At 42.5% G+C, this 25,670-nt stretch overlaps 1 protein-coding gene across 2 annotated transcripts; it reads left to right on the top strand.

The window, feature by feature from the left end:
• rxrga (retinoid x receptor, gamma a) lies at nt 1–25,670 on the top strand. 2 transcript variants are annotated; one of them, XM_064338588.1, is made up of 10 exons: nt 1–162; nt 16,413–16,636; nt 19,328–19,466; nt 19,878–20,057; nt 20,387–20,547; nt 21,179–21,308; nt 23,103–23,235; nt 23,819–23,910; nt 24,500–24,605; nt 25,169–25,670. In XM_064338588.1, the coding sequence occupies exons 1-10, from the start codon at nt 132–134 to the stop codon at nt 25,314–25,316; spliced, it is 1,344 nt and encodes a 447-aa protein (XP_064194658.1). In that variant the 5' UTR covers nt 1–131; the 3' UTR covers nt 25,317–25,670. The 2 variants fall into 2 exon arrangements, with proteins under 2 accessions (XP_064194658.1, XP_064194657.1); XM_064338587.1 differs by lacking the exon at nt 1–162 and adding an exon at nt 14,054–14,374.

Raw genomic sequence — 25,670 nt, 5'->3', positions numbered from 1 at the left:
GCCAGCCTCACTGTAGCAGCAGTGCGAATTCAGTCGAGCCGGGGAAGGAATTCAGAGGGGGATGCCGCTGTCTGTGACGGTGAAGCAACGACAAGCATAGGGGGGAAAACAACTGGGATATAACTTGTACTATGGATAATAATGACACGTATCTACATTTAAGTGAGTATTTCCGCTTTGTTATATGAATCTAACGTTTGCATTGCTTGCGAGAAGGCTCCTAATGCAGTTGAGGGTTTGTTGTTTCTTGTGCATTCATTTACATGGCGTTCAGAAAACTGAATTCCGTCAGCGGACTTTAGACGCGGCAGCTATAAATCCAGTGTAGCCGTGTTATCTGTGTAGTTAGCACTTGTCTCGCAGTAATGTGTATTGACAAGCAGTCACTGCCAATGCAAAAGTCAGGTGATGGCAATTCTGTTTCTCCCAGACGGGGTCAGGGGTTGGCACTTTAATTGCGGTTATATAATTTATGGTCGTTCTAGCGCGTCTCTTGTTAAACTATTTGCAGCTGAACTGCTACAGTATTTGTCCGAGCGGTGATAAAAACAGTGTGCAGGCTATTTGTAGTCTAATAGAAACGAGTAATATGACCACTTCATAACTTAAAGCGAAGTTCAGGGTGTCCGCTACCCCGTGATACGAGTGATCGCCTACAAATATGACTGGTTTGATTGTCTCCCCCTTTTACATATGCCATATTATTCATTTTCATTTGGCTTGTCACATTTTTATACATTTTCATAAAGATTAGTGGACATCTTCATAACAAAAACATTTACTGGAGATAAGTCAATATTTTTCAAATAATATCGCGTGTTTTTTGTTTTGTTTTTTCCAAAATATTGCAAAATGGTCATCTTTGTTGCGGGAACGTTTATTTACCAGTTTATATTACACTATTGTTTCCTACTGATTTGGATATATCCTGCCAAAGACTTAATTGTGAAACCAGAAACAGGAACATGTCAAATAAGCGTTTGATTGCCTATAGTGTGGCTAATACATTTATGCTCGTTCACTTAATTTTCTCCAGAACCTGCTAATTTAATTAGGCCCACATATGTAGCCTAAACATAAGTAGCTATGATTGAAGGTCCACTTAAAATGGCAGTAGAAAAACATCTGTTTATAGAAACTTTGTCACAGGCATTTGGGCTAGAAATTAATGGGGCATAGAAAGCTTGTTGGTTTGTGTTGTGCGCTTTCGCAATCAGCTGTGAGAAATATAATTTTATTTTTCCTGAATAAAAGTGTGATCCTATCAAATATATCTGAGATAGGAGAAAATATCATCTGGGGCACTGAACCTTTCCGTAATCAAAGTATGTCAGCAACAATGTTTCTCAATCATTTGAAAAATTGCTGAATGTCATGTTGCAGCCTAATACGTGATTTCCTGGTGTTTCAACATCATTGCCAGTGTTGCATACAGTGATTTAAAAAAATAAAAAATACCATTTCATTATAATTTTATGTGTGACAACAAGGCACATCAAGGCTCTGGCCCAGTCAAAATGTCACTGTCCAGCCAATGAGGGGAGACCGAAAGATTCCTTTAACGTTGCCAAGTCATTACAAAACACTTAGTGTTCCAAGGGTCTCTGTTTACAGCTGTTCCTGGACAGTCCCCTGTGACAATTTAATCTTAAAGAGGTCTTTTAAGAATTTGCTTAGTTTTTTTTTATAGATGACAAGTTAGCTCATTTTGAAGCCTGTTAGGAAAATATAGTTCTTTCTGTTACAGTGTATTTACTTATATACACGTATGAAAATATGTGGGCTATTAACTAAAATATGGACTACGTATGACTGGACGCAACATTTTTCTGCTTGAAATTATACTTTTTCTTTTGCTTTATGCAATCATTACCATTAATTACTACTCAGTAAAATAGTTAGGCGTATAAATTACATATATTTATGTAATATATAAATAAAATATATTGATTTGCTTGGATAGCAGCCTTATGTAGAATTACCCAAGGGGCTTATTTACATACTGTCCATGCATACAGTTGAATGTTTACTGAGGCAGTTCATCTTAAGCACGGTACTCAAGGGTAAGTATTGTACAACAGTGGTGCCGAATCTGGATTGTTTTAAGCAGATCTCTCAACATTGGGTTTGCAATTTCAAACTCAACATGACATGTTGCACACTTTGTTCCTCACAAGATTTCAAAATGCGGTGTTTTTTGAAAATACTTTTCCAGGGTTTCCAGCGGTAAGTAAGTGCCGTTCAGAACCCTGCAGCACCCAGGTGGGAGGAGGGGGGGGGGTCGGACTGCCTTAGGGGCTAACCTCTGTGTTTGATATTGTGGACTTTGACATCCAGCGTCAGTCATTTTCCTGCCTTTGTTTGAAGATCTGAGTCCCCTCAGCATGACGACTCCGAGGATTGTTGTTTTAAACCTTGGTCTCCAACGATTTTCAGCCACATAATCAAAAAGTCGTTACATCCAGGGCAAATCGCTACAGGTTTATCAGGACAGATTGTGAGACCAGGAGAGGAGAGCAATCGGGAGATGAGGCCAGTTACAAAGAGATCAGTTTATCTTTCGATTATCACTGTGGTGAACATTTATGGTGGACATTTATTTTATTGTTAATTTTGTGCTTTCAAACAGGACATTTTTTGTGGCATGTGAAAGATCAAAGTAATCTGCATGGTGATAAAGTGATGTGGCTTCTCATACTATAATTGTATGTTTTTGTATTTCTTTTTTCTCTTATTAAAAGCCTAACCAGGGACAGGAGATGGAAACTAGCAATGGCTATAATCTCTGTATGCGGTACATCAGTTACATCAACTTGTTTGTAATGAGTTGAAGTGGTACTATGTTAACTTGCATTGTCCCTACCAAATGAACTATATGAATGAATGAAAGGGCTTGAGCGATCAACCCGACCATGTCAGCGGTCTGGTTTACAAATAGAAAACATGTATGCAACTGTTTCCAGTTTCACGTTAGACCAGGCTCATGCTAAAGTGTCCACTTTTAATTAACAGTATTTAAGAGGGCTCGGGGGATACCATTTGACTGTACCTGTCTGAATCAGCTTTGTTTAGAGGAAACCTGTTTCTGATCTGATGGGAAAATCACACTCGCCATAATTTCATTTGGCGTGACCGTGTTTTTAAATGTATTTTATGGTCAAAGCGTGCAGGTTGGTTTGTTCAGTCTGAATTCAGTAAATGCTATCATCACTGTCACGATCATAATTTCACTGCCTAAATTGTACCGCTCTTTCTCTTTCTACAAATTATACGGTACATGGCGATATGTCCTGGTGCTATTATGATTTTCATTATAGTTTTTCTGACAAAATACCTCTGCCTGTGAATGTTATTTGAATCCATGAGTTATCAGGGGGCGTGTCGCTGTTGAAGGGTCGATATCAACGCTGGATGATTCTCCATAGGTATATTGTATATATCCCACAGTACTTTTCCCAGTGTTCTCAAAATTTAGTCTTAGTACCGCGTCATTAGATTGGACCAAGATTAAGGAAATTAAAAATCAGCATTTAGCATTGGTTGAACATATTGCCGGTATTTTAAAAATATTGCCTGTTTAGGACAAACCGTCACTTAAGCTAATTTAATTTTACAATTACATGTTTATGAATAGTTTCTGATGTGAGATTAGGGGCCAGCAACTGTGGTCCTGGGCTGCCAGAGGTGTTTAAAGTTTTTGCTACATATAATCCCCTAATGACATAATTGGATTGATTATTAGGCTTATTGAACGCAGGTGACCATGTGATGAAGATACTCAGTATTCCGCCATTCATTTAGGCTGACTCTCAAGAACCAATAAAATAGAACAATTATCAGAAAGATCTTTGGCACCCCAGGACCAGCATTGCCTATCAGTGGTTTAGGGTGTTCATAAACGTCAATGGTATGTATTAAAAACATTGTGCCAATTTTAGGCTACATAGTAATGTCACTGACTAGGGCTACATCCTGTAAATTGAGCCTATGACAGTATGCTAATTCAGTGTTACTTAACAGTGTTGGCTGAATTTTTTTAATGTGCAGCCTTATGTACCTTACTAGGCATAAAAGGCTTCATTAATCAGAATATTTTATGGATTCTCAAGTCTACTGAAGTTCTAGAGGTTGCAAGAGACTATTATTGTTAAAAATATATCAATTCAAGGCACATCACTGCTCTGGCCCGGTCAAAATGTCAGTGTCCGACCGGTCAGAGCAGGCCGAAAGATTCCTTTAAATTTGCCAAGTTCATTCCAAAGCACTTAATGTTCCTAAGCTCTTTGCTTATGCTGTTCCTGGAGCATCCCCTGTGATAGTATCGTGGTAGAAAGGTCTGTGTTTTCTCTTAATAAATTTTGTTATTTCTTTTGCTTTTTATGAAAGCTCATATGAGTAAACAATGTCCTTTAAATTCCTTTATATTTAATATGAAAAAATAATATAAAAAATAACGAAATGTTTTGAAAATTTAAACATTGTTTTTTGTGTTCAATAATGTACTGCAACAGTAGGCGCATATACAAAAACAATGCTAAAAAAATTCTTAGTGTTAAACTGGTATAGCCTAGTTTATAACTTGTGTTTTAGTATTTTCCCTACAAGATCCAATAAAGACATGACCTTTATGACTAAGCGCTAGTATGTGTGTGTGTGTGTGTGTGTGTGTCCATAAGTCTTCAGTCAGTGTTGCATTTTTGATGTAAGTTGGAGTCTACAGTGTATTTGCTGTGCAAAAGTTAGAGACCTGCTATGTTAGCCCAAGTCACCAGTCCATGGTCCTGCAAGTTTGAGCACATGTTCCAATGTGCAGTTTATCTTCCCATGAGCACATGCTCTGACCACAGCCGTTTCTCCTGCACCAGCTCATGTCACCAGTATTTAATTAAGTTCTTTAGGATGAACATAGCATTTGCCTCAGTCCTTTTATTTAGTCTTCCTATTTGCTGTTTGTAAAATGGCTTAAGGAAAGGGGATGAGATGGGAGACAGGGTTATACCTTTTTTTCTTGGCTTACTCCCACATGACACTTTTCTGTTATGTACACCTTGTCTGTGTGCAAATCATTTTTTTCAACACCTTCCTTTTACTTGAGCAAAGGGGAGACAGTCACATGCATCAGGTGCGTGACCTTCTGTGAAAATGCATAAGGCGCATGCTTGTTTTTCTGTTTTGGGATACATGTAGTCCGCTCTGAAGGCGCAGGTATGTGAATTGAATGAATGTGGAATCCTCCATCCATCAGATAAACCGTTGAGGTCATGGAAGGTCCCCAGCCACCGCGCGCTGTGCACACAGAGGGGATTGTGAGTCATTCCTCCCGCTGTACTGAGCAATGATTCTGCCCCAGTTACTGAGAGCTTTCTATGGCAAATTGGACAGCAGCAAAACCATTAACTCCGTTACAGTGAGTTTGGTTCTTTGTTGCCCCCCACGGTTCTGTATAAGTTGTACGCAACCACCTGCAGTTGAAGGCCTTATGCCTATAAAAACAATTTTCATAATATGGTCTGGAGGTTGCGAGTTCAAATCCCGAGTCGGTGGCTTAGCCTGTCGTTTTCTGCGAGTACTGATCTGTGTAAATGTATAGCCTATTACATTTTTAAAAATGAATGAAATAATCATCTTTAAATTCCACAATCATTTTAAGATGTTTGGCTTGCTAACACAAACAGTAGCCTTAGTGTTAAATCCTTGGAATGGATCCTACAGATAAATCTGTCTTTAGCTCATAGTAGGAACTGCAGGATGAAAGAACACCCAGGACATGCGCAGTACCGCCACTACAACAGGTGTTGCCAGCCCACCTCTGTCGCCCGACTGCCTGCTCTTCCTCAACAGTAAGCTCCTCATCAATAAACGGTTTCCTTCCAGACTAATCTGAGGATAATCTCTGTAATCCAGTTTCTGGCGTGGGCCCCAGGCTCTGTCACCTCACAATTTTGCAAGGCAGGTGTCCGGAGGGAGGGGCCGACCCCGCCCCCCCCGGCTCCTCCCCCCCAGACACGATGAGCGCACCGCCATGTGGCCGTGTGCTCCCCGCCCTCATGAAACATTCTCGCTGTTGGATTTGGGAGCAGTGTTTAGATATTTTTTTTTTTCAGATGGGTCTGGTGCCAGATACTTGGTGGTCATTAGCTAGACAATGTGTCTAGGACATATTCTTTTTATGTATGTTTTTTATTGTTCTACAGTGAATATACCAACTGTACATTTGGTTGTATGTAGGTCCATTGAGAACAGTACTGACGGGATGTAGTAGTAGTCTGTAAAGGTATGTATGGCTAGTTAATGTGTGTTATTGGCTACACCAATAACACACATTAAATCAATGAAACTGTCCTTTAAGTAGTGTGATGTCCAAGTGTTTTAGTGAATGATTGCGTTTGTCAATGGGCACATTTTTTTTACTGGGCCCAGTGGTTTTTGTGCATGCTGTTTCATTCATCTGTGCACTAAGGGTCTTTTTTGTGTCCCCTTCCAAGTAAAACGTCAGTCCCTGCCTTCACCACAGAGCGACTCTTGTTCCCGGAACCTCTTAATACAGATGTCCGTTCAATGGTTGTTTTTAGCCAGGCCTGTGATAACCAATTAATTGACATGGTTTCATAGTAATTTGTGTGTAATTGAATGGGCTTCCAGCTGGCTTACTGTGGATTTATAATGAAAGCAGCAATATTTAGAGTTGGCCAAACACACACACACACACCCTGCTGGGATCAGTTGTAATGGCAGGTATCCATGATGATCATCCCAGATGGAGCCCAAGGTTGGAGCCGAACTGCTACTGTGTGTTCTGTCTTGGTGCTGCGCTAGCCTAAACACCACTCCTGAACTGCTTGCGGGACTAGGGAAACAAAGTCCGCCGGCAGGCATTTTCTCTGCTGTCGTCAGCCCGGCGCGGATGTGGCACTCGGTGTCTGCTGGGAAGCAGTTCCAAAGTCCTCGTAAAGGGAACAATGCTGTCACTGAACAATGCTGTTTAAATGCTAACACACTCTAAACTGCATTTTGTGTACAGAAGCAGTTGTTACCAAAACAAGGAACTGAAGATAAGCTCAGTTGCGGGTTCAGGTTGTGTCATCACGCTTACTTGTTTGTAAACTATATGTAAACTTTCCTGTATATAAGATTACCTGTCGCATTACGTGTATTAAAAAACAAAATGGTCACTTGTCCAATGCCTGGTTTTACTTGCCTGGCAGGTAAGCATTGTTGTTGAACCCTGGTTCATTACAGAGTGCTGCTCTGGTTCCTTTTTGCATGTATTAACTAGGAGCAAAACCTGTCCTCTCATGACTAGAGGAAGTGGTAAAATAGGCACTGGCTTGAGGGCTAGACAGTGGGTTTCCCTGTCATTGCAGTCTGTGGCCAGCAAATAGCCATTTAATGGCTCTATAAATACTACTGTAATAACATAAGAAGAAGAGAGAATTTTCTTAAAATAGATTACAGCTAGAGTAGAAAAGGTTACTGTTTTTACTGGTAGAATGGTAACAATTGGGCTAGTTCGTTAACTCGGTTACTATTTGCTTTAGGGAATATGCCATTGTTTAATTATATGCCTTTATTATGTTGATTTAGTTTGCTTGCTATTGCCACTAAGTCAATATCCAGTTTCACTTAATTGGCTGATAATCGTACTTCTCCAACCCCTATGGTTCCACTCCCTGCCTCTCGTCTCCCCAGTTAACAGTTGCAATTTCTCGGCGGGTTTCTTGATGGGTCCATCCACTCTGCCTCAAGGCCGGCCCCCTCGCGGTGACTGACTGCTGTCTGTGCACGCGGAACATGTCAGGGACGAGGCCGCAGGAACGCTAAGAGGGTGGACGCACGCGGCGAATCCGTCACGCGCCGTCACCTGAGCGCGCGGGAGGGGACGGGCGGACGAGGTCATCGCCTCAGCCGCGAGCCGCCATTTTCACGCCCAGACGGCGTCGCCGAGGGCTCTCACTGGCGTCCTTATCAGCTCTTTTCCCGGTGAAGCCTTTCTTTGTCGGCCGCGGTGGCGAGCGTTAATGCCGGCTTTGCGGCTTCTAGGCATCAGACCCCTTTAAATCCGTAGGCCAATTAGCAGGAGCCGCCGTGCGCCCATTCTTGTTTTAGATAACACTTTCCATTCCTGGCCTCTGTTTCCTCGCCCTGAGTCCACGGGATCACTCCAGCCCTGTCCCTCGCTCCGTGGCCATGGACCGCTTTAGCCCTGTTCCTCCCCTGCCCATGCCTTGACGCAGCCTGGAGCTCCAGATCCATCCCCCGGCCCCTCTAAACTGCACTATACTGAACTATACCATTTGGTCTATTATTTCTGTTAGCTTTCAGCTCAACCATAACCTTCTTAACCCATTTTATTTGCTGTGATAGATCCCTTATAGCATCTCTGCTACACGTGACAGTTCCCTGTAAAAAGTACTATACAAATAAGATTGAGTTGAATAGTTTCACCGGCTGGAAGCGCACATTACAGACAGTTTCCTGCCTCTGTGGTGTGTAACCCACCCAACAGAAGTCTGTTTGAACCGAGGATCTAGCAGTCAGTGAATCAGGCCATTGGTCATGCGTAAAACCTGCGTCTGTGAACCTAAAAATGTTCATCTCTCAGCTGGCGCATGAATTGTAATGGTAGTTTTTTTTCAATTAATCTTAAAGATGAGACCAAATGATTAACTGTTCAAATATTCAACCATGTGATCCCCATCAATCCCTTTGACCGCTATTAGGATGTCGGTTAATTAAAAGCATTCAGAGATGTAGGATAGTTTTTCCTATATTTACAAAGCAGGGCCTAAATTAAGAACCCTGCCTAAAATAACAAATAATCTGTATTGACTTTATTTGATGTTATTCATTTTCCTGCCTGATTGAATCCTACTGTCTGTGCAATGAGACATAGCGTCTCATTTTAAAAAGAACATCCTCTGTAAGCATTAATCTAACATCCAGCAAATGTTCATTTGGGCTTTTATATATAATAATACAATTTATATGCCTCTCAGGAAGGCGTTCTGGTACCAATCTGTATCAGGCTTTGCCAACCAGCTTGAAAAATTCAGCCGACGGCTGGGGGACTGGCGAATTGGCAGTGTCAGTTTTCAGACCCCGAATCTGAATCAGGAGTGACTGCGCAATCACCCTGTAATTACAAATTAACCAGGAGGATCAGGGGTTGGTTGGGTATCGATCTGCCAGTTTAACAAAGCTGCGATATGTCAGCAGAGAGTGCAACGCTTTTGGCCTGGCTGGCGGTTTGGTCAGCACTGAGTCCTTATGAAATACAAACACTTCATCAGAGCTCCATTTTAGAATCTACGGTAGCTTTGAGCAGTCACCTGACTCCACTGAACCTGAGATTCTGCTTGTCAGCCAAATAGCAAGGACAATAATAATTATAATGGAATTATGTTGTGTTGTTTAGCGAACTGAAAGGGAATTGCGGTAAAAACATGGCACAGCAAGAGCATTCCGGCATTCCAGCAAGGGGTTCCCAAACTTTTTAACCTCCCCTAAGATGACCGCATTGTGACTGGCACCCACTCCTTAAAATGGATATGAAACACTTGACACATTTATCCAACATTTATTGCAAACTGCAAAATTGATTATTTTATACACTTGTAAGTGGAGGAATGCCTATATTGTGATGCCTTTATTTTAAGGATAGTTGTAACATTCTTAGTCACTCACATAACTTGGATAACATCACATAAGGTGGATGCACTTGTGTTATTTTTCACTGTAAGTTGCTCTGGATCTGCTCCAAGAATGTAATGTATAAGTATATCCATTAACAATAGTGTTATTCTATAATTTAAATAATTTAGTAAGTACAATGATTACAATAGAAATGATGTGTCAACCAAACCAGGTTTGTTTTAAAGTATAACATTATGAAACAAAGAAATGTATTACTTATAATAATTTTCATAATAATAATTTGCTAACCACCTAGTCATTACAACATATGTCACTGCCCATGTTTAATGGTCCAAGGGCTGCACTTGTGCCTTGTGCTGTTGGGGCCATGGTGCCTTTCTGGTGAAGTTGCCTTTACTTCCATACAAAGACTGCTATGTGAGCTCATGGTACCTTGGGAAGAAAACTGTGGAGTAAGTGGGTATGTTGTCTTTATTAACACTACTTTTCGTAAGTAAGAACTGCTGTGGAGGACTGAATTCGAATGCATTAAATCTTACTACTATGGCAATGTGTCATTTAAACATACATGGCAGAAAAGATGTACAGTAACATGCATAGCAGTGATTCTTCATTCAAATTCAGTGGCAAATTCAGTGGCAGCTGAAGAAGAATCAAGTGCTTCTGCAATGCTGTCGCTCTGACTTCAAGTGCAATTTTGCAATTCTGTTTCTTGAAGTTGAAAACAAAGTGCTCAAATGTGTAATGCTTCAGCATTTCCACAGAGTTGTTTATATTGAGACTTAATGTATTTGCCTTGGAGTGAAGAGAGACATAACGTACAGTTTCATGATCCAGTGTAATGCTGTCTGATCCGATTAAAGGAGTATGTTTAATCAGGATTAGATGGGGGGGAGGGGAGGGGTGTTGCTCAGCTGGGTCGGCACCCCTCCCATTCCCCCTCCCCGACACGGGACAGCTGGCCTGTGGGTGGATGAACAGGTTGGAGGTGCTTACTGGAGTGTAAGAGGATTTAATGGCACCATTGATCAGACATCAACCTCATTAGAAAAAAAAATGAATATATTCTGTTTGGGGGGGATTTATTGTCCTGCTAGTATTGTGTCTGGGTAAAGTTCTAAATTTGAAACCTACCTAATCTCCCTGCTTACAGTACATTGATAATGATGATAATGATGGTGAGGATGATGATTGTGATGGTGATAATGAACTGCTGAATATTTTATACTTGAGTTAACCTCAGTTGACTTTCCGCTATTTTTATATATATCATTTCAGATTTGCTGAAGGCTTTTTATTTGGCACAGACATTTTTTATGTCCAATGAGGGATATTTTAGATACAGACGTTTTACTTACTGTGACAACCAACTAACTAGATTTACAATGGCTACTGTGGGGGCTTTCAGGGGATTTTGGACTAAAGTCAAAAATACACTTCAAATACGTTAAAGCAAAAAAAGTAACTACAAGGCAACTTGTACAGTGACATTATGTTTCCAGAGGCTGTAAATATAAACAGAATATATTAGTAGATAAATTTTATATACTTTGTTCACAATTATTAACATAAAATATCATTATATTGTGTTGGCACTTCATTGAACATTTACACTAAAGCTAAAATGACAAACCCCAGAAAGTGAATCATCCCTTTAAGTGTCATGCAGACACCTGCCAGCCCCCCTCTCTGAAACATAATATTCCCGCAGAGCTATGCCATACTGCTGCCTGCTAGTACAGATGCAATTCAATGCATATTTTGTTGATATTACTTTAATGCTGTGAATAAACTGGTGCTATAGATCAGAGTCTTGCAGACAATTGTGATTGATTCCTGTGTCAGTAATGGGAGATGAGCACAGCCCTGTAAGAAAATATTTCACATTAGCACTTTCTATGACTCCATTGAATGGGCTGTGTCTCATGACTGTGACTTTCACAATCTTTCAGCGCCTTGTGTCTTATGACTGTGACTTTTGCTGCCCTTCAGTTCCCTGTGTCTCGACGAAGACTTTCACCAACTTCCTGTGGTTTGTGTTTGCTGCTCATTGTTAAAGAAGCTGTCTTGCTTAGGCCTTTCTAAGGCCTTAGGCCTTATTTCATGCGCCCCTCTAAGAGACAGCTTGCTAAAACACTTTCCTATTTTCCCATAGACTCCGGTGGACTGTGTTTAGCGCTGCTTAACTCTGAGGCTATTGCGTAGGTTTGTCAGTAAACACCACATGACCACACCTCCTGCTTCGGATTCGACAGGAACAGGGCCGCCGCGACCTTTGAGCCGGGACGGCAGCGGTCAAAGGTCACGCGCAAGCCTCAAGCGTTCAGAGGTCAAGGTCGTCTCCCGCAGGCACAGTTCACAGCATGGTTATTTCTCTAAACACCAGCTGGTCTCCTAGGTGTCATGCTAATAATAACCCAAGCGTCCGCGCCGCACGGCTAGCCAGTGAAACAGGAGAGTCTGCACCTTAAAGAAACCTCAAAGAGCAGTGAAATGGCTGGAGATACGAAGGGTTCCAGCAAGAGTGACTTCTCTGACATGAAATAATGTGTCTATTTGTTCTTTTCATTCGTTTTTTATTTGAAACCCCTCTGTCGCTGTGTTTATGTAGGGTCTTCTGTGACTGATTTGGAGTCATGCCGTCGAAACCTCTTCACCCCTGTAACCTCAGTTATTGTTGTCTAGGAAGTCACAGTTGAACTTAAAACTTCTTTGACAAGTGATCACTGGCCAGGACCTGACCTGGGTAATAAGGCAGCAGGCATTCACCACACATGTACTATGGGAAACATACAGGAATTAGAAAGAGTTTAAAAGAGTTTCAAACTATTTCAACATCCTATAGCTATTCAGCATGGGTTTATTTATTTTCAATTCAATTTCAATCAGCGACATAAAATCTAAAGTCTTTTATGACTTTTATGTCTTTTGTAACCTCAGATTTCATTATGTTTTTTGCACCTCCAACCAGATAGCACTTGCACGTAACACGCATTTACGCCGAAGTTTGGTAGACCAACTGACATTCCAGGGATTTACAATGCTTTTAAAGTGAATTTTCTTATTTGGTTAGAAAACAAATAATTTTCTTCCCCTTCCTTGAGATTGTTCTGTTTTTTAATTTTTTAATTTAATTTTATTTTATTTTATTTTTTCAGAAATCCCACAATACCAGAACTTATGTAGACTGAGGTAGTGGCAATTTCTTTCTGCTGAAAGTGTTAGCCAGTGGCCGCGATGGTTTTAATGTTTAGAATCTGCAAGAAACAATCAAAATATAGAAAGTGCCTTTGTAAAGACAGAAATTAAATGGAAACACAAGGCATAGCACAGGGCTAATGGGGAACAGAACAACAGCCATCTTAAAAGCATACCAGAAAAAAAAAAGTATTCTCGCATGTGTCCCTATCTGGGGGTGGACGAAATGTTCAGTTCTTTGCATTGGTCCGTCCCCCATTTCTCTCTCGCCATCTCCTTGTTTTTGGAAAAGTCTACCACAGCATCATCTTGGAAGAGATTCTGGATCCTTCTCTGGGACCACTGTTTGTTTTGAGTAGATCTTGCTGTTTCTCACCTCTCGCATGGTCTTAATGATTCTCCACTGATGCTGGAACTTGATGGTCTTACACCTCCAGCTGGCCTGTTGAGGATGCTTTCAGCAGTCAGGGATGACTTCAGTAGAAAACTGTTTTGGGAGACACGAGACAACATGGCTGCGGACCAATCTACCGACGGAGCACTCCCTGAACAGATGGTATACATGCGAGACACGTGTGAGCAGACTTCCAAGCTATATAAATGAAATATTTCTGAAAGTCAGTGTTTTTTTTTTGAAGAGGGATAAGTCATTGTAAATCATGCATTTTCCCCCATTTTGACCTAGGGTCAGAATGACACACATTTATTACAGGTTTTCATATTGGAATTATTTTATTCTGTGGATCCAAAGATGGGCGTGTGAAGTGTTGTGCAGAGCAGAACAGGTGGTCTGTGGGAAACGTAGCAGTACAGGGGGGGCGGGGTGTGGACGAACCGACCCCCTTCCTGGTTGATCCTCTGTGACAGTCCTGCATGGAAGATGCTGCTGTCCCCTCCCTGAGGAATGTGACATTTAGAAGTGGGAATGAGCATGACAGTTGCGGGGGGGGGGGGGGGGGCAGTCTAGAAGAGCCGGTAGGTCCACTTTCACAGCCAGGCCGAATTTGCCTGTGCATGTGTGTGTGTGTGACTTTATTTGTGTGTGCGTGTGTGCATGCATTCCATGAATGCTCCCCACAGCTGCAGCAAACCATGTTCTCATTTACACACACCCCGTGCCCCCTCCAACCAGTGATCCCTCTCCCACACACCTCTCACACCTCCCCCAGCCACCACTTTTAAACACACATACACACATACACACACACTCACGTACATAGATACATACGCGCACACACACACACACCACACATGCACTCAAACACCCCTCTCATGTCCCCCAGCACGCAAACATATTAATATATACCCAGCTAACGCACATATACGTACATGTTCTTGCACACATGGACACACACACACGCTCCGTGTGCTTCAGTGGGTCACACCCCCCCGGGCACATTACTGGGTGAGGCCTGCAGCGATATGGATTGAGACGAGCTCGCTGGACCCCGATCAAAAAAGACGAGTGATTCAAACATGGACGGGAATTTCCACCCCATGATGCTCTCACAATGCCTGGACCGTGAGTACAAAACAGACTCCGAGCGCTCTCCTTTCCCTCCACGGCGCAGCTCTTCCCGCGTCTGTTTCGGTGGAAATCGTTGAAAAAACACGGCAAACCGGTCTCAGCCCACGCCGCCGAAGCCGCCGTTACTGACACCGCCTTGCTAAGTGCTCAGTGGCTGCATTTATTTAAGTTCACGAGGAAGTGCAGAAATTGCGTCACGTTAGGTTATTCTGTGGTTTGCATTGTGACCGGATGCGCGATAGGTTCCCCTTTATAGTTCAGATACTGGTTTGTCCACAACTTAAAGTGAGGGTTGAGTCTGTTGAGTATTTTTTGCATCCTGTAATTTTTTATTTGTTTCAGTAATACATGAAAAGGAACCGCTTGCTTACACACTCTTAAAATTGGGTTACTTCAAGACAAGAATAAAGTGTGCGGTGATTAGATTGAATGGAGGCCTCTGTTCTGTTATGGCCAAAAGGCTGCAGACAGGGCTTTGTGCAAACGAGAACTGGAGCTGAATCACATGGCAAGCTGTCCTGCAAGGCCTGAGCTCACAGCATGTCTTGCGCGGCATTGCACCGCAGCCAAAAGCAGGTCTTTCGCATTTGACTGACGCCTATTTATAGGAGCAGTTGCTTAAATGTCACTGAATTTTAGGCGCTAATGGAAAAATCAGCCATTTTGGAGCCGCACGCGCACGCCGCTCAGTGCGGCGCTGGTGTCAGCAACGCACGTTTCGGCCACTTGGTCACCCTGGGCTTGCCCCCGCTGGGAGTCGGAGAACCTGACCGGGCTGGGGAGGGTTCGGTCCCCTCCCGGATGACCTATACAGTAGAACACGGTGTAACGGGAAAGATTTACGGACTTTGGACAGGCCCCCGGCGGCCTAGCGTTACAGCCTGCAAATGCCATGTCCAATTACCGCCACGGCTGGCCTGATCCTGTCAGAGCGCTCGCAGGCCTAAATGTCACACCGCCGGCCCGCGGTCCGAAACACGGAACATTCCGGCGAAAGACGTAGAAACTAATGTTTCTGTGCTGAAGTGGTTACTTGGAATTTTTGTTTTAGTTTTTTAGTTCACTGTCCTTGAAGAATGGGACCTATCAGTAGTGTTTTGGTCTTCTTTTTCAGTGTCCATTGAAGCACTCCAAGAATACTTTTCTAAAAATTTTAACCAAGGAAAAGCATTTGGTTAGACGTATCATCATACTTTTTAACTGTTATGCATGTTGACTGCATGTATATCATTGTAATTTGACCTATTGTGGTGGGCTGTCCATTTTAGAGGATTAAGCCTTGGTGGCTGCTTGTGCTTTTCTGACCCCTTTACTGGCTTGCTGATCTTGGAGGGAAAAGTAGTTGTTTTGTGATTGTTGTTATTCCTGGAGACTTCACAACACAAAAGATTGCAGTGATCGATACCATTGTTATGTGGATCAAGCACACAGCACAGGAGAATACCTAACAGCCACTTATTAACTTCACAATAGGCCTATATTCTGTTCTGAACAATCAGTGAACAGCACCATGCTACATTGTGATGAGTTACTGTTAATGAAATTTTCTCGCTATGATATTTTGCCAGATTGACATGCCTATTATACTTAACTGCCTCGAGGTAAAGTGTGATGTCATATCTGGGATTGGACAGTGAGCTGTAAGCCCAGATAACTTACTTTAGAAACTCTGACGCCCTAAAATACAGCTAAGGCTTATCATTGAAAATGCAGCTATCACTAAATGGATGGTAATTCAAATGAGCTTGTGGAAAATATTTTAGTTTAAGTGGAGAGTGCTGTGCGTGGATGTTTTAATTAGTTTGTGGACTATTGCTGCTCAGTGGGTGATTGTTCAAATTATGTTTGTGATTCTGCCATTTAATGAATGGAGTTGTTCAGTGAGTGAATGTTCAAATGTTTAGACAAATGTGAGGACTGCATAAAGTCCAATGAGGAGATGTACATTAATTTATGGGCTGTGTTATCATTGATTGGGTGCCCACTGAGATGCCCCTGTGTCTGACCCCGCCCTCTTGTGTTCCAACTGCAGATCCGCCCCCTCACTGTCACATGACCCCGCCCCCGTCCCAGATGAACTCCATGGTGGGACACCCCTCCGTCATCAGCGCTTCGATCAACGCCCCCCGGCCCCTCCCCTCCCCCATGGGTGGCATGGGCTCGCCGTACTCCGTCATCACGTCCTCTCTGGGCTCGCCCTCCGTCTCCCTGCCCTCCACGCCTGGGATCAATTTCGGAACACTTGGCAGTCCACAGGTGAGGGCCCCTCCCCATTTGGGCCATTGCATGCTGTGCAACTATGGCAACAACAGAACCACTGTGGAAAAAAATCCATTGACAGTTATAGAGTGCAATTTTTTTCCACTGTGTTTTAGGCAATAGAAATGAGGCAATTATCCGCTTTTGTGTTGCCTCCTTTTTAACATAAGCCTGAAAACAACATACCCAAAATAAATTGTCTGCTATTTTTTAACCCTTTTGTCTACAAGCATAATCCTGGTCTCTTCTGAAAGGTCACCATTGGAGGTTTTTTCAAAGTTTCAATTATTATTTATTTATTTATTTTGAGTGGATGCTTGTGGCAATGCCTGGTCATCTTATAAACACAATGAAGCCACAGCCACAACGATGAGAATACCACCAAAAAATAATATTCTGAATTGTTTTTTTTCTGAGCTATGTCTAGGAGAATTTCCAAAAAAGCTATTTGAAAAAGGACACTTGGTACCCACATGATATTTTGGGTTTTTAGAGGTGTAAAATACTATATATTGTGTACTATATGCTCCTGAAAGAAGTGTGCTGAAATCAGCTCCCTTTCCCCCTGCCTGTCACTTTCTACCAGTGGTCGCGTTGATGCAGGATCATGCATTTTTCCACAGAAAAAAGAGCCAAAATGCTGTAAAAAATACACTGCGTTCTATGAAAGCAGATATGCTGAGGTGCTTTGTTTGAGATTACAATGGCCGGTGACCATGATTTGAACCACAACAAAATAATTACTCCTGTGTCTTTGAGCCAATTGAATTTTGGTGTCTGACATTTGTGTTTTTTATTGATATTTGGTCTGCAACTGTTGGTAGCATTGCCAGATTCAAAAAGAAAGGGCTCAATTTGAATGAAAAGTCGAAAATGAGATGTCACGCTCTAGCTAGCATGCTCAACATGAATAAATGAAAACAGAAATTGGTCCTAGGGTTTTTTTTATATTAGCCTGTGTGGCGAAGGTTAGTTTTGATCAGAACTTCAAAACATTATTGGGATCTTCTTTCATCCTGCTAAATCCACTATTTCATCCTGCTTCTGTTGCAAGTGTCATAATAAAATAATGAATGACAAATTTATTGTGTTATTATTGTGATTTCTTTTCTGAGAGCAAGTGAATTAGCGTTAAATGCAGATTTTGAAATGCCCTGCGCTCCCAGGTTTAACTGCCTTTATTTCACTAAGTGAGTTTTTGTAATTCATCTAAGTGGTCTAAGTGCCTGGCCAGGCAAAGCAGCTCATGCAACTGTGAGAGGTCATCCTCTCCTTAGTCCTTGTCTGAAGGAGAGTCAGTGCACTGAATTTGGTAAGACTGAAAAGACTCAAAGCTTGAAAGACAGACCAAACATACTACTTCTGAGATGGGGGGGTTGGATTTCGCTGTGCTCATCGCTGTCAGTTTGGCAGAGCTCAGACACGCACACGCTCTACTCAGTGCACATGACACCAAGCCGCTGCTTCTCTTCTCTTTGCTCTCCATTCCACCAGGCAGATTGGTGGATTCAGTGAAAGGAGGCTCGAGGGGTGATTTTGATTGAGGCTTTTAAATGCATGAAAGGAGATTCTTCAGGTTCAGTTCTGTTAGTTGAACGAGGGGACATAAATGGAAATGAGCAAAAGGTCAATTCCGTACATTAGGAAGAATTTTTTTCACCCAGAGAGTAGTCAATGTGTGGAATAGCCTGCCAGGTCACGTAGAAGAGGCAGAAACTCTGGGGACTTTCAAGACTAGGCTTGATACTATCTAGTCTGTAGGTAATCAGAGCACTAATTTAGTCATGAAAATGGCAAGAATTCTTGGGGAGAATGGCCTGTTCGTCATTATGTTATGTTATGTTATGTTACGTATTGTGGGTGCCAGATTGAGCCGAGGGAATTGCTGGTGCTTGATTACACATGGAGAGTCAACGGACTGATGTCCCTCCTCTAGTGACACTGCAGCTAATTACAGTATACAGCATCCCACGGGGCTGCCAGCTGCCAGCTACCGCTGACACTGTACGGGTCCGGATTCAGTGACAGACCATGGGGCCCATCCACCCATTAGAGCAGTGCCTGAACAGCATGAGCAAAGCAGCAGCCCGTAATCCAGTTTCTTTTCTTCTTTTTCCATAGTTTTGAATGACCGCTCTTATTGCTGAATCCAGCTGTTTTTGATAATAATCACACTGGGGTTATGGAAATGGGATAAACCCAGATAGGCTACAACCAAACATTAAATTCTCCGTCTTCACCTACATCCTAATCTGGTACCAGCCTTTTTCAGGGTAATCTGTAAATATGCTGCTCTCTACTGCCAAGTATCTGAACTGCACAAGGTATGTGGTCAGTGGAAATCTACATTTTCACACATGCAGCCTTACCCGGAAATTTTCCGGAAGTCTAACATAAAGGGGTCTTGTGTGAATGAGCTATTTAACAAATGTTTGTTAGGCAGAGTTAAAAATATCATCATCATGTGTGGAAGCTATCAACCTGGTAAAATTCTGCATAGACCATGGAAAGAATGTTTTTATGGCAGGGTTGTCAGCCTTCAGTCCTGAGGTTACAGCAGCAATCACTGATTAATACAACAGGACATTTGAAACTGGAAGAAAAAAACCAGAAAAAGGGAAAATATGTGTAATGGCGTGCAATACAACTTTGAAAATATTATAATGCAAAGCTTTTTGTTCTCCCCAGATGAGTTCACTTAACAGTGTGAGCAGCACAGAGGACATCAAGCCCCCTCCTGGTCTGGCAGGACTGGGCAGCTACCAGTGCACCAGCCCAGGGTCCCTATCCAAGCACATCTGTGCCATCTGTGGGGATCGTTCCTCAGGTAACGAGGAGACGCCCTCATCCTGTCTCACCTCCGCACCATACGTCTTCTGAGGTAACCGGGAGAACACTTTATCCTGTCTCAACACTGCTGAAAACACAGAACTGTAACACCAAACTGCTAATGTTCATTTGAAGCTTGATCAGTATCTCTGTCAGGTACACATATCTTTTGTTTTTTTTTTTGTTTTTTACATTGGTTTGGTGTTTTTTTACTTTATCTTCCTAGAGGGGATATAGCAAAACAGTTAAATAGTCACAATTTGGATGGAAGGACAGAGAGTGTTGCAATTAGATTGAATCTTTCCGTACCCTTAAATGTCCCTGTGTATTTGTGTGCATGTGTGTGTGTGTGTGTGTGTGTGTGTGCACATGCGCGTGCGTGTGGGTGTGCGTTTGTGTGTCGGTCCAGGAAAGCACTATGGCGTGTACAGTTGTGAGGGCTGCAAAGGGTTCTTCAAGAGGACCATCAGGAAAGACCTCACCTACACCTGCCGGGACAACAAGGAGTGCCTGATCGACAAGCGGCAGCGCAACCGCTGCCAGTACTGCCGTTACCAGAAGTGCCTGGCCATGGGCATGAAGAGGGAAGGTGAGGCGCCATCCGTTTACATGCACACCAAAGCTGCAAGTCAGCGTGACTAAATGAATGGACGTCAATGTGAGCAAAAGGTGGAAGTGACTTTGAGAGATGTGAGTGGAACGTGATTAATGTGGATGTGAATGTATGGGAGTGAAAGGTAAGTGATGGTGAACGTACGGTAGTGAATGTGAATTAAGCTATGGTAAATGTATAGTAGCGAATGAAAGTGATACTAAATGTCTGTGATTGAATGTGAGTGACGGTAAGTGTGTGGCTGTGAATGTGAGTGATGCGAGCACATAACGGTAAAGGGTGTGGTTTTCGCGTGCCGTTCTCAGCTGTGCAGGAGGAGAGGCAGAGGGGGCGGGAGAAGAGCGATAACGAGGTGGAGTCCACCAGCAGCTTCAGCGAAGACATGCCGGTGGAGAAGATCCTGGACGCTGAGCTGGCCGTGGAGCCCAAGACCGAGACGTATATGGACGCCAGTCCTGGGAACTCAGTAAGTCCCCGACCCGTCTGGGACAGCACTCTGCGGCCAATACCATGACCTCAAAATGCCACTGTTTACTTTGAAAGAACTGATGCGCAGTCTGTTTTTTGTCCTCACCATCACTTTAATAATGCAACGCAGAAAATTCCAGATGAAAATTCCAGGTAATGCTATTTCTGTATATTTGATACACACTGTGCACTTTGTTTTGCTACCAGAAAACATGCCTAGTGTTCGGTTGAATGCCCAGGGCATTTTTTAATCAGCGTGGTAAAGGAAATTTTCTCATTTTATAATATTTCACAAACATCCAGGGTGCATACTCAAATCTTTATTAATGTCATAGCACTTTTACTGTTGACTTGTGTCACTAACCAACTCATGACACAAGCATGACAATGTATACTACAGTATTGTATTGTACAACGCCACTGGTGTCTTGTCTAGTCCTAATTATGCACTGTTCTATAAGTCTTTCTGCTAAGAAAGCATCTGCTAAATGAGTAATTGTAAATGTGTTAATCCAGGTCGATACACATGTGGAATACTAATTTTGTAAAATGAAGGTAAAGTATCAATATTTCCCAAACAGGTGCCCTTTAGCTGCAGCTTGTAACGCTCTCCCCCTCCTTTCCGCCAGACAAACGATCCCGTCACTAACATCTGCCAAGCGGCAGACAAGCAGCTCTTCACCCTGGTGGAGTGGGCCAAGAGGATCCCGCACTTTTCTGAGCTGCCGCTCGACGACCAGGTCATCCTGCTGCGGGCAGGTATGACACGCGCGCCGGCGGCGGAGGCCCAGCTTCCTGCTCCAGAGCACAGCTTCTGCATTTACCGCACAGAACTACTAGTGCAGCTTCACATTCTGCAAGTTCAGCTTCGTACTGCAAGTTCAGATTCACACTCAGAAATTTCGGCTTCACACTCTACAAGTTCAGCTTCGCACTCTGCAAGTTCAGCTTCACACTCTGCAAGTTCAGCTTCACATTCTACAAGTTCAGCTTCACACACTGCAAGTCCAGCTTCACATTCTACAAGTTCAGCTTCACACTGCAGTTCGGCTTTGCACTTTGCAAGTTCAGCTTCACACTCTGCAAGTTCAGCTTCACACTCTGCAAGTTCAGCTTCATACTGCAAGTTCAGCTTCACACACTGCAAGTTCAGCTTAACACTCTGCAAGTTCAGCTTCATACTCTGCTCATCTGAATATTTGAAATCTAAATCATAATATTGTCTAATATCTGCATGAGGATTTTCTGCATATATTGGAAAATATATCAGTTTTTGGCATATTAAGATTAGTAGTATCGTGCATATGCTATGACATGCATTTTATGTATTTATATTGAGAAATTCTGCATTTAATTATGAAACATTTGAAAGTGAATAGTATATAAAAAATGGCATGTTCAGGAGTAAATCTGCAAGTGTACTTTTTGTATATATTGGATTCCTTATTTCACCATTTGACTTGCATTGGTTTTCTCAAACGCATAGGCTCCCACAGCGCTCTTTGTCCCAAAGAGGATTTTATCATGAAAACATGCCATAATGTAGTATCTCCAAAACAAGAGGTCGTGAGAGGGGTCAAAATAAGCATAAACAAATGTAGGCCAACATGCTGACTTGTATCTGTGGGTGAGTTCTGACTTGAGCAGACCAGTTTGTGTTTGTTGCTGTGCTCAGCAATGTGGTTTGTATCTGTGCTTATGTGCTGAACACAGTGTGATTCAGTTCCTATCTTCTGTTTACTTCAGGCCAGAGTGGTAGCAGTTTGTGGCTATGAGCATATTTTACACAATGTGTTATAACTTGTATCTGTGGATACATTCTGACTGCCACAGAATCTAGCTTATACATGGCGCACAATAATGTTTGTGCTCTGTACTCCATAATTTCTTTTCTTGATTTGGCTGTACTCCATAATTTCAGATTTGTAATCAAACATGTTTAAAGCACATACTCTCAGCTTTCATTAAAGAGTATTTTTATACACTTTGGTTTCATTGTGTAGAAATTACAGCATTTTTATACAGAACCCCCCCCCCATTTCTGCCTGCTATAATCTCTGACAAATGGCTTCACATGTGTTTCTGGTTAGTTGAGTGTGTTCAATTGCTTCCTTAGTGCAGTTATAAGAGAACTTTAGGCGTCTAGTCTTGATTCTAGACTTGATTCAAGATGCAAACCACCAGTTAGCCAGGAAAACAGGATGGCGAGGTTGCAGTTAGCTCAGAATTACCGAAAAGAGCCTGTAGAGTTCTGGACAAAAGTCTTGAGGACAGACCAAGATTCACAATAGCTGTGTATAAAATGCTTCATGGTGAAAAAATACCCTTAAATAAAAGCTGGGAATGTGCACTTTAACCACATGTGACACATTTGATCACAAAGCTAAAATTTTAGGGTGCATAGCCAAAGCAAGAAACAAAGTCTTTGTCCCAGACATTATGGAGCTCTCTGTGTTTGTGGACACGTTCTGACTGCAGAGGGTTCTAGTGTCTGTGGGGACTCGTAATGCCTGTGAGCACGTTCAGAGTGCAGCACCCTGGTCTCCCTCTCAGGTTGGAACGAGCTGCTCATCGCCTCCTTCTCTCACCGCTCGGTCACTGTGAAGGACGGAATCCTGCTGGCCACCGGGCTGCACGTCCACCGCAGCAGCGCCCACAGTGCGGGCGTGGGCTCCATCTTCGACAGGTCAGACTGCCCCTCTGTTCCATCTCAGTTTAGCGCGGTCCATCTTTCACCCCTCTGCCCCCTCTTTTGCACTCTAGTCTTTAGTTCAGTCTGTCTTCAATGGCTCTCATATCACCCCTCTGTTCCATTCCAGTTTTGAGGGGTTCATCCCTCTCCACCACCCCAATTTAGTTCAGACCATCTTGGACAGGTCCGCCCCTGTTAGACTCCAGCGTAGATCAGTCATTTACATTCATTTGTGCATTGGTTTGTTTATCGTTGACTTTTGAGGCACCACTGATATGCAACACGTTTTAGACTGCTGTTGCAATACAGCTGATTTTGTCTTTCCTAGAGGAGCAAAACAAAGTAAAACTCAGGATAAGTGTTTGTTCAGTGATTCTATGCATAAATTTACCATAAGGGAAATGGACGTCTTGTTCTCTGTAGCGTGTCCAAGTGAACCCTTTCATTGCAGTTCACCAGTTCAGAGCATCTTAGCAGGCAGTCTCATAAATGTGTCATGAACTTTTATTAGTCTTTTCTGCTGTTTTTGTTTATCTCACAGAAGTCCTGTTCCCTTGTGGTTTTATCTTTTCTGCAGAGTTCTGACAGAACTGGTGTCCAAGATGAAAGACATGCAGATGGATAAGACAGAGCTGGGGTGTCTCCGCGCTATAGTCCTGTTTAACCCAGGTCAGCACACCCTTTTCAGCGTCGTCTAAATACACAGCACATGCGTTCCCATGCAATATAATCTGGTCACCACTCACCGTTCTCTGTAATAAGTACACAGCAGATTCATTTTTTACAGCATAATGTATTCCTATGACTTAATGTCACTTTCCTGTCTGAATGCACAACTGGGGGAATTTGATTGCAAGTACATTAAAGAATACATAGATCACAACACTGTGACCTGTCACATACACAATGTCACATATTCTACTTTATGGTAATGATGACACAGTGTCATTCCTATCTCTGCACTCGCGGCATTGTAGTTCCAGTGTCCGGTTGTTTTGCCGTCTCCTACAGACAAGAAACTGAAGGTAGAGTGGAGACTGGATTGAGTGAAAGCTGTAGGTAGAGTGGAAGCTATTGGTAGAGTGGAGACTGTAGGTTGAGTGGAGATGAGGTAGAGTGGAAACTGTATGTAGAGTGGAAGCTGTTGGTAAAGTGGAGACTGTAGAATGGGGACTGGGTAAAGTGGAAGCTGTAGGTAGAGTGGAGAACAACCAGCTCCCCCTGGAGTATAGTGACTGTGTGTACGTACCGTTTACAGATGCGAAGGGCTTGTCAAACCCACCGGAGGTGGAGAGCCTACGGGAGAAGGTGTATGCTTCACTAGAGTCCTACACCAAGCACAGATACCCCGAACAGCCAGGCAGGTGTGTATTCACTTTTGTGTTCACTCAAATGGTTTTGTTTCCTCTGAATTTGGACCATCGAGTTGTATTTGTCTACCTGTCTTCATCAGAGCAATGTCAAAGCGTCAAACTGGGAGTAAATGAAAAATCATTTCAGTATTTGTTTTAAGAAATTAAGGACAAAGGTTAGCTATTGTAAGGTGCGCCATGTAATTAATAATGCAGTTTCCAATAAGAAATAAACCATTCTCCTGTCCTAGGATTTTTTAGAGCCAGCGATTCCGGTCCCACTTGGGTGAGCCAGTGTGCTGGTAAAACAGGATTCCAGTGCAGGTTTATTCCTCACCCTAACACTGATCCTGGATCAGCAAAGTCAGCCTTTTTCAAGCTCTTTCTCAGCATTGGCAAGAGAGAAAGCCCCTCATGTCCTTCTTTTACATGCAGTGTGCATGTTCCTAAACAGTCAAAGCTCTACAGCGGTTAGTTTAGGTTCCCGCGTACATACATTTCAGAATGTAGGAAATTATGAAAAAATATAACATTTTAAAATATATTTTAATTTTTTTAACCCTTTCCTCGTCCAGGTTTGCCAAACTACTTCTTCGCCTGCCTGCCCTACGCTCGATCGGCCTGAAGTGTCTAGAACACCTCTTCTTCTTCAAGCTGATTGGCGACACGCCCATCGACACCTTCCTCATGGAGATGCTAGAGGCACCGCACCAGATCACATGACAAAGGCACCTGCTCCCTGTAAATACCCTCAGACCTGCGTAATTCATAGAAGGATGAACTCGATCAAAAGTTGTAAAACTGCATATTTTGTACCAAGCACAATTATTAATGTGAAAACAATTTGTACTGGACTTTTAAAAGTATGCTCTCAAAAGGAATTTAATAGGAATGTACAAGAATATCTTCTTTTTTGTAAATAGTTACAATTATCCAGTTTAAAAAAGCAGCTTAATGCAATATAAAATTTAATTTTATTCAATGAAAAAAAATTTATAGAGAAAACAAACTGCCACCAGCCTAGAATTTCTAAAAATCCATTTTAGAATTCTTTGAAAATAAAAAGTAAAAGGAAAA

This window comes from Anguilla rostrata, chromosome 6 (assembly GCF_018555375.3).
Source record: "Anguilla rostrata isolate EN2019 chromosome 6, ASM1855537v3, whole genome shotgun sequence".
Taxonomy (NCBI): domain Eukaryota; kingdom Metazoa; phylum Chordata; class Actinopteri; order Anguilliformes; family Anguillidae; genus Anguilla; species Anguilla rostrata.
This window is presented reverse-complemented; position numbering and strand designations above follow the sequence as displayed.

Bases quoted from the DNA above. Each gene is read 5' to 3' on its own strand.
- rxrga (XM_064338587.1), top strand. From the start codon at position 14,329: ATGGACGGGAATTTCCACCCCATGATGCTCTCACAATGCCTGGACC. The intron at 16,637-19,327 runs GTGAGGGCCCCT...TGTTCTCCCCAG, and splicing joins GAACACTTGGCAGTCCACAG to ATGAGTTCACTTAACAGTGT. The intron at 20,058-20,386 runs GTGAGGCGCCAT...TGCCGTTCTCAG, and splicing joins CATGGGCATGAAGAGGGAAG to CTGTGCAGGAGGAGAGGCAG.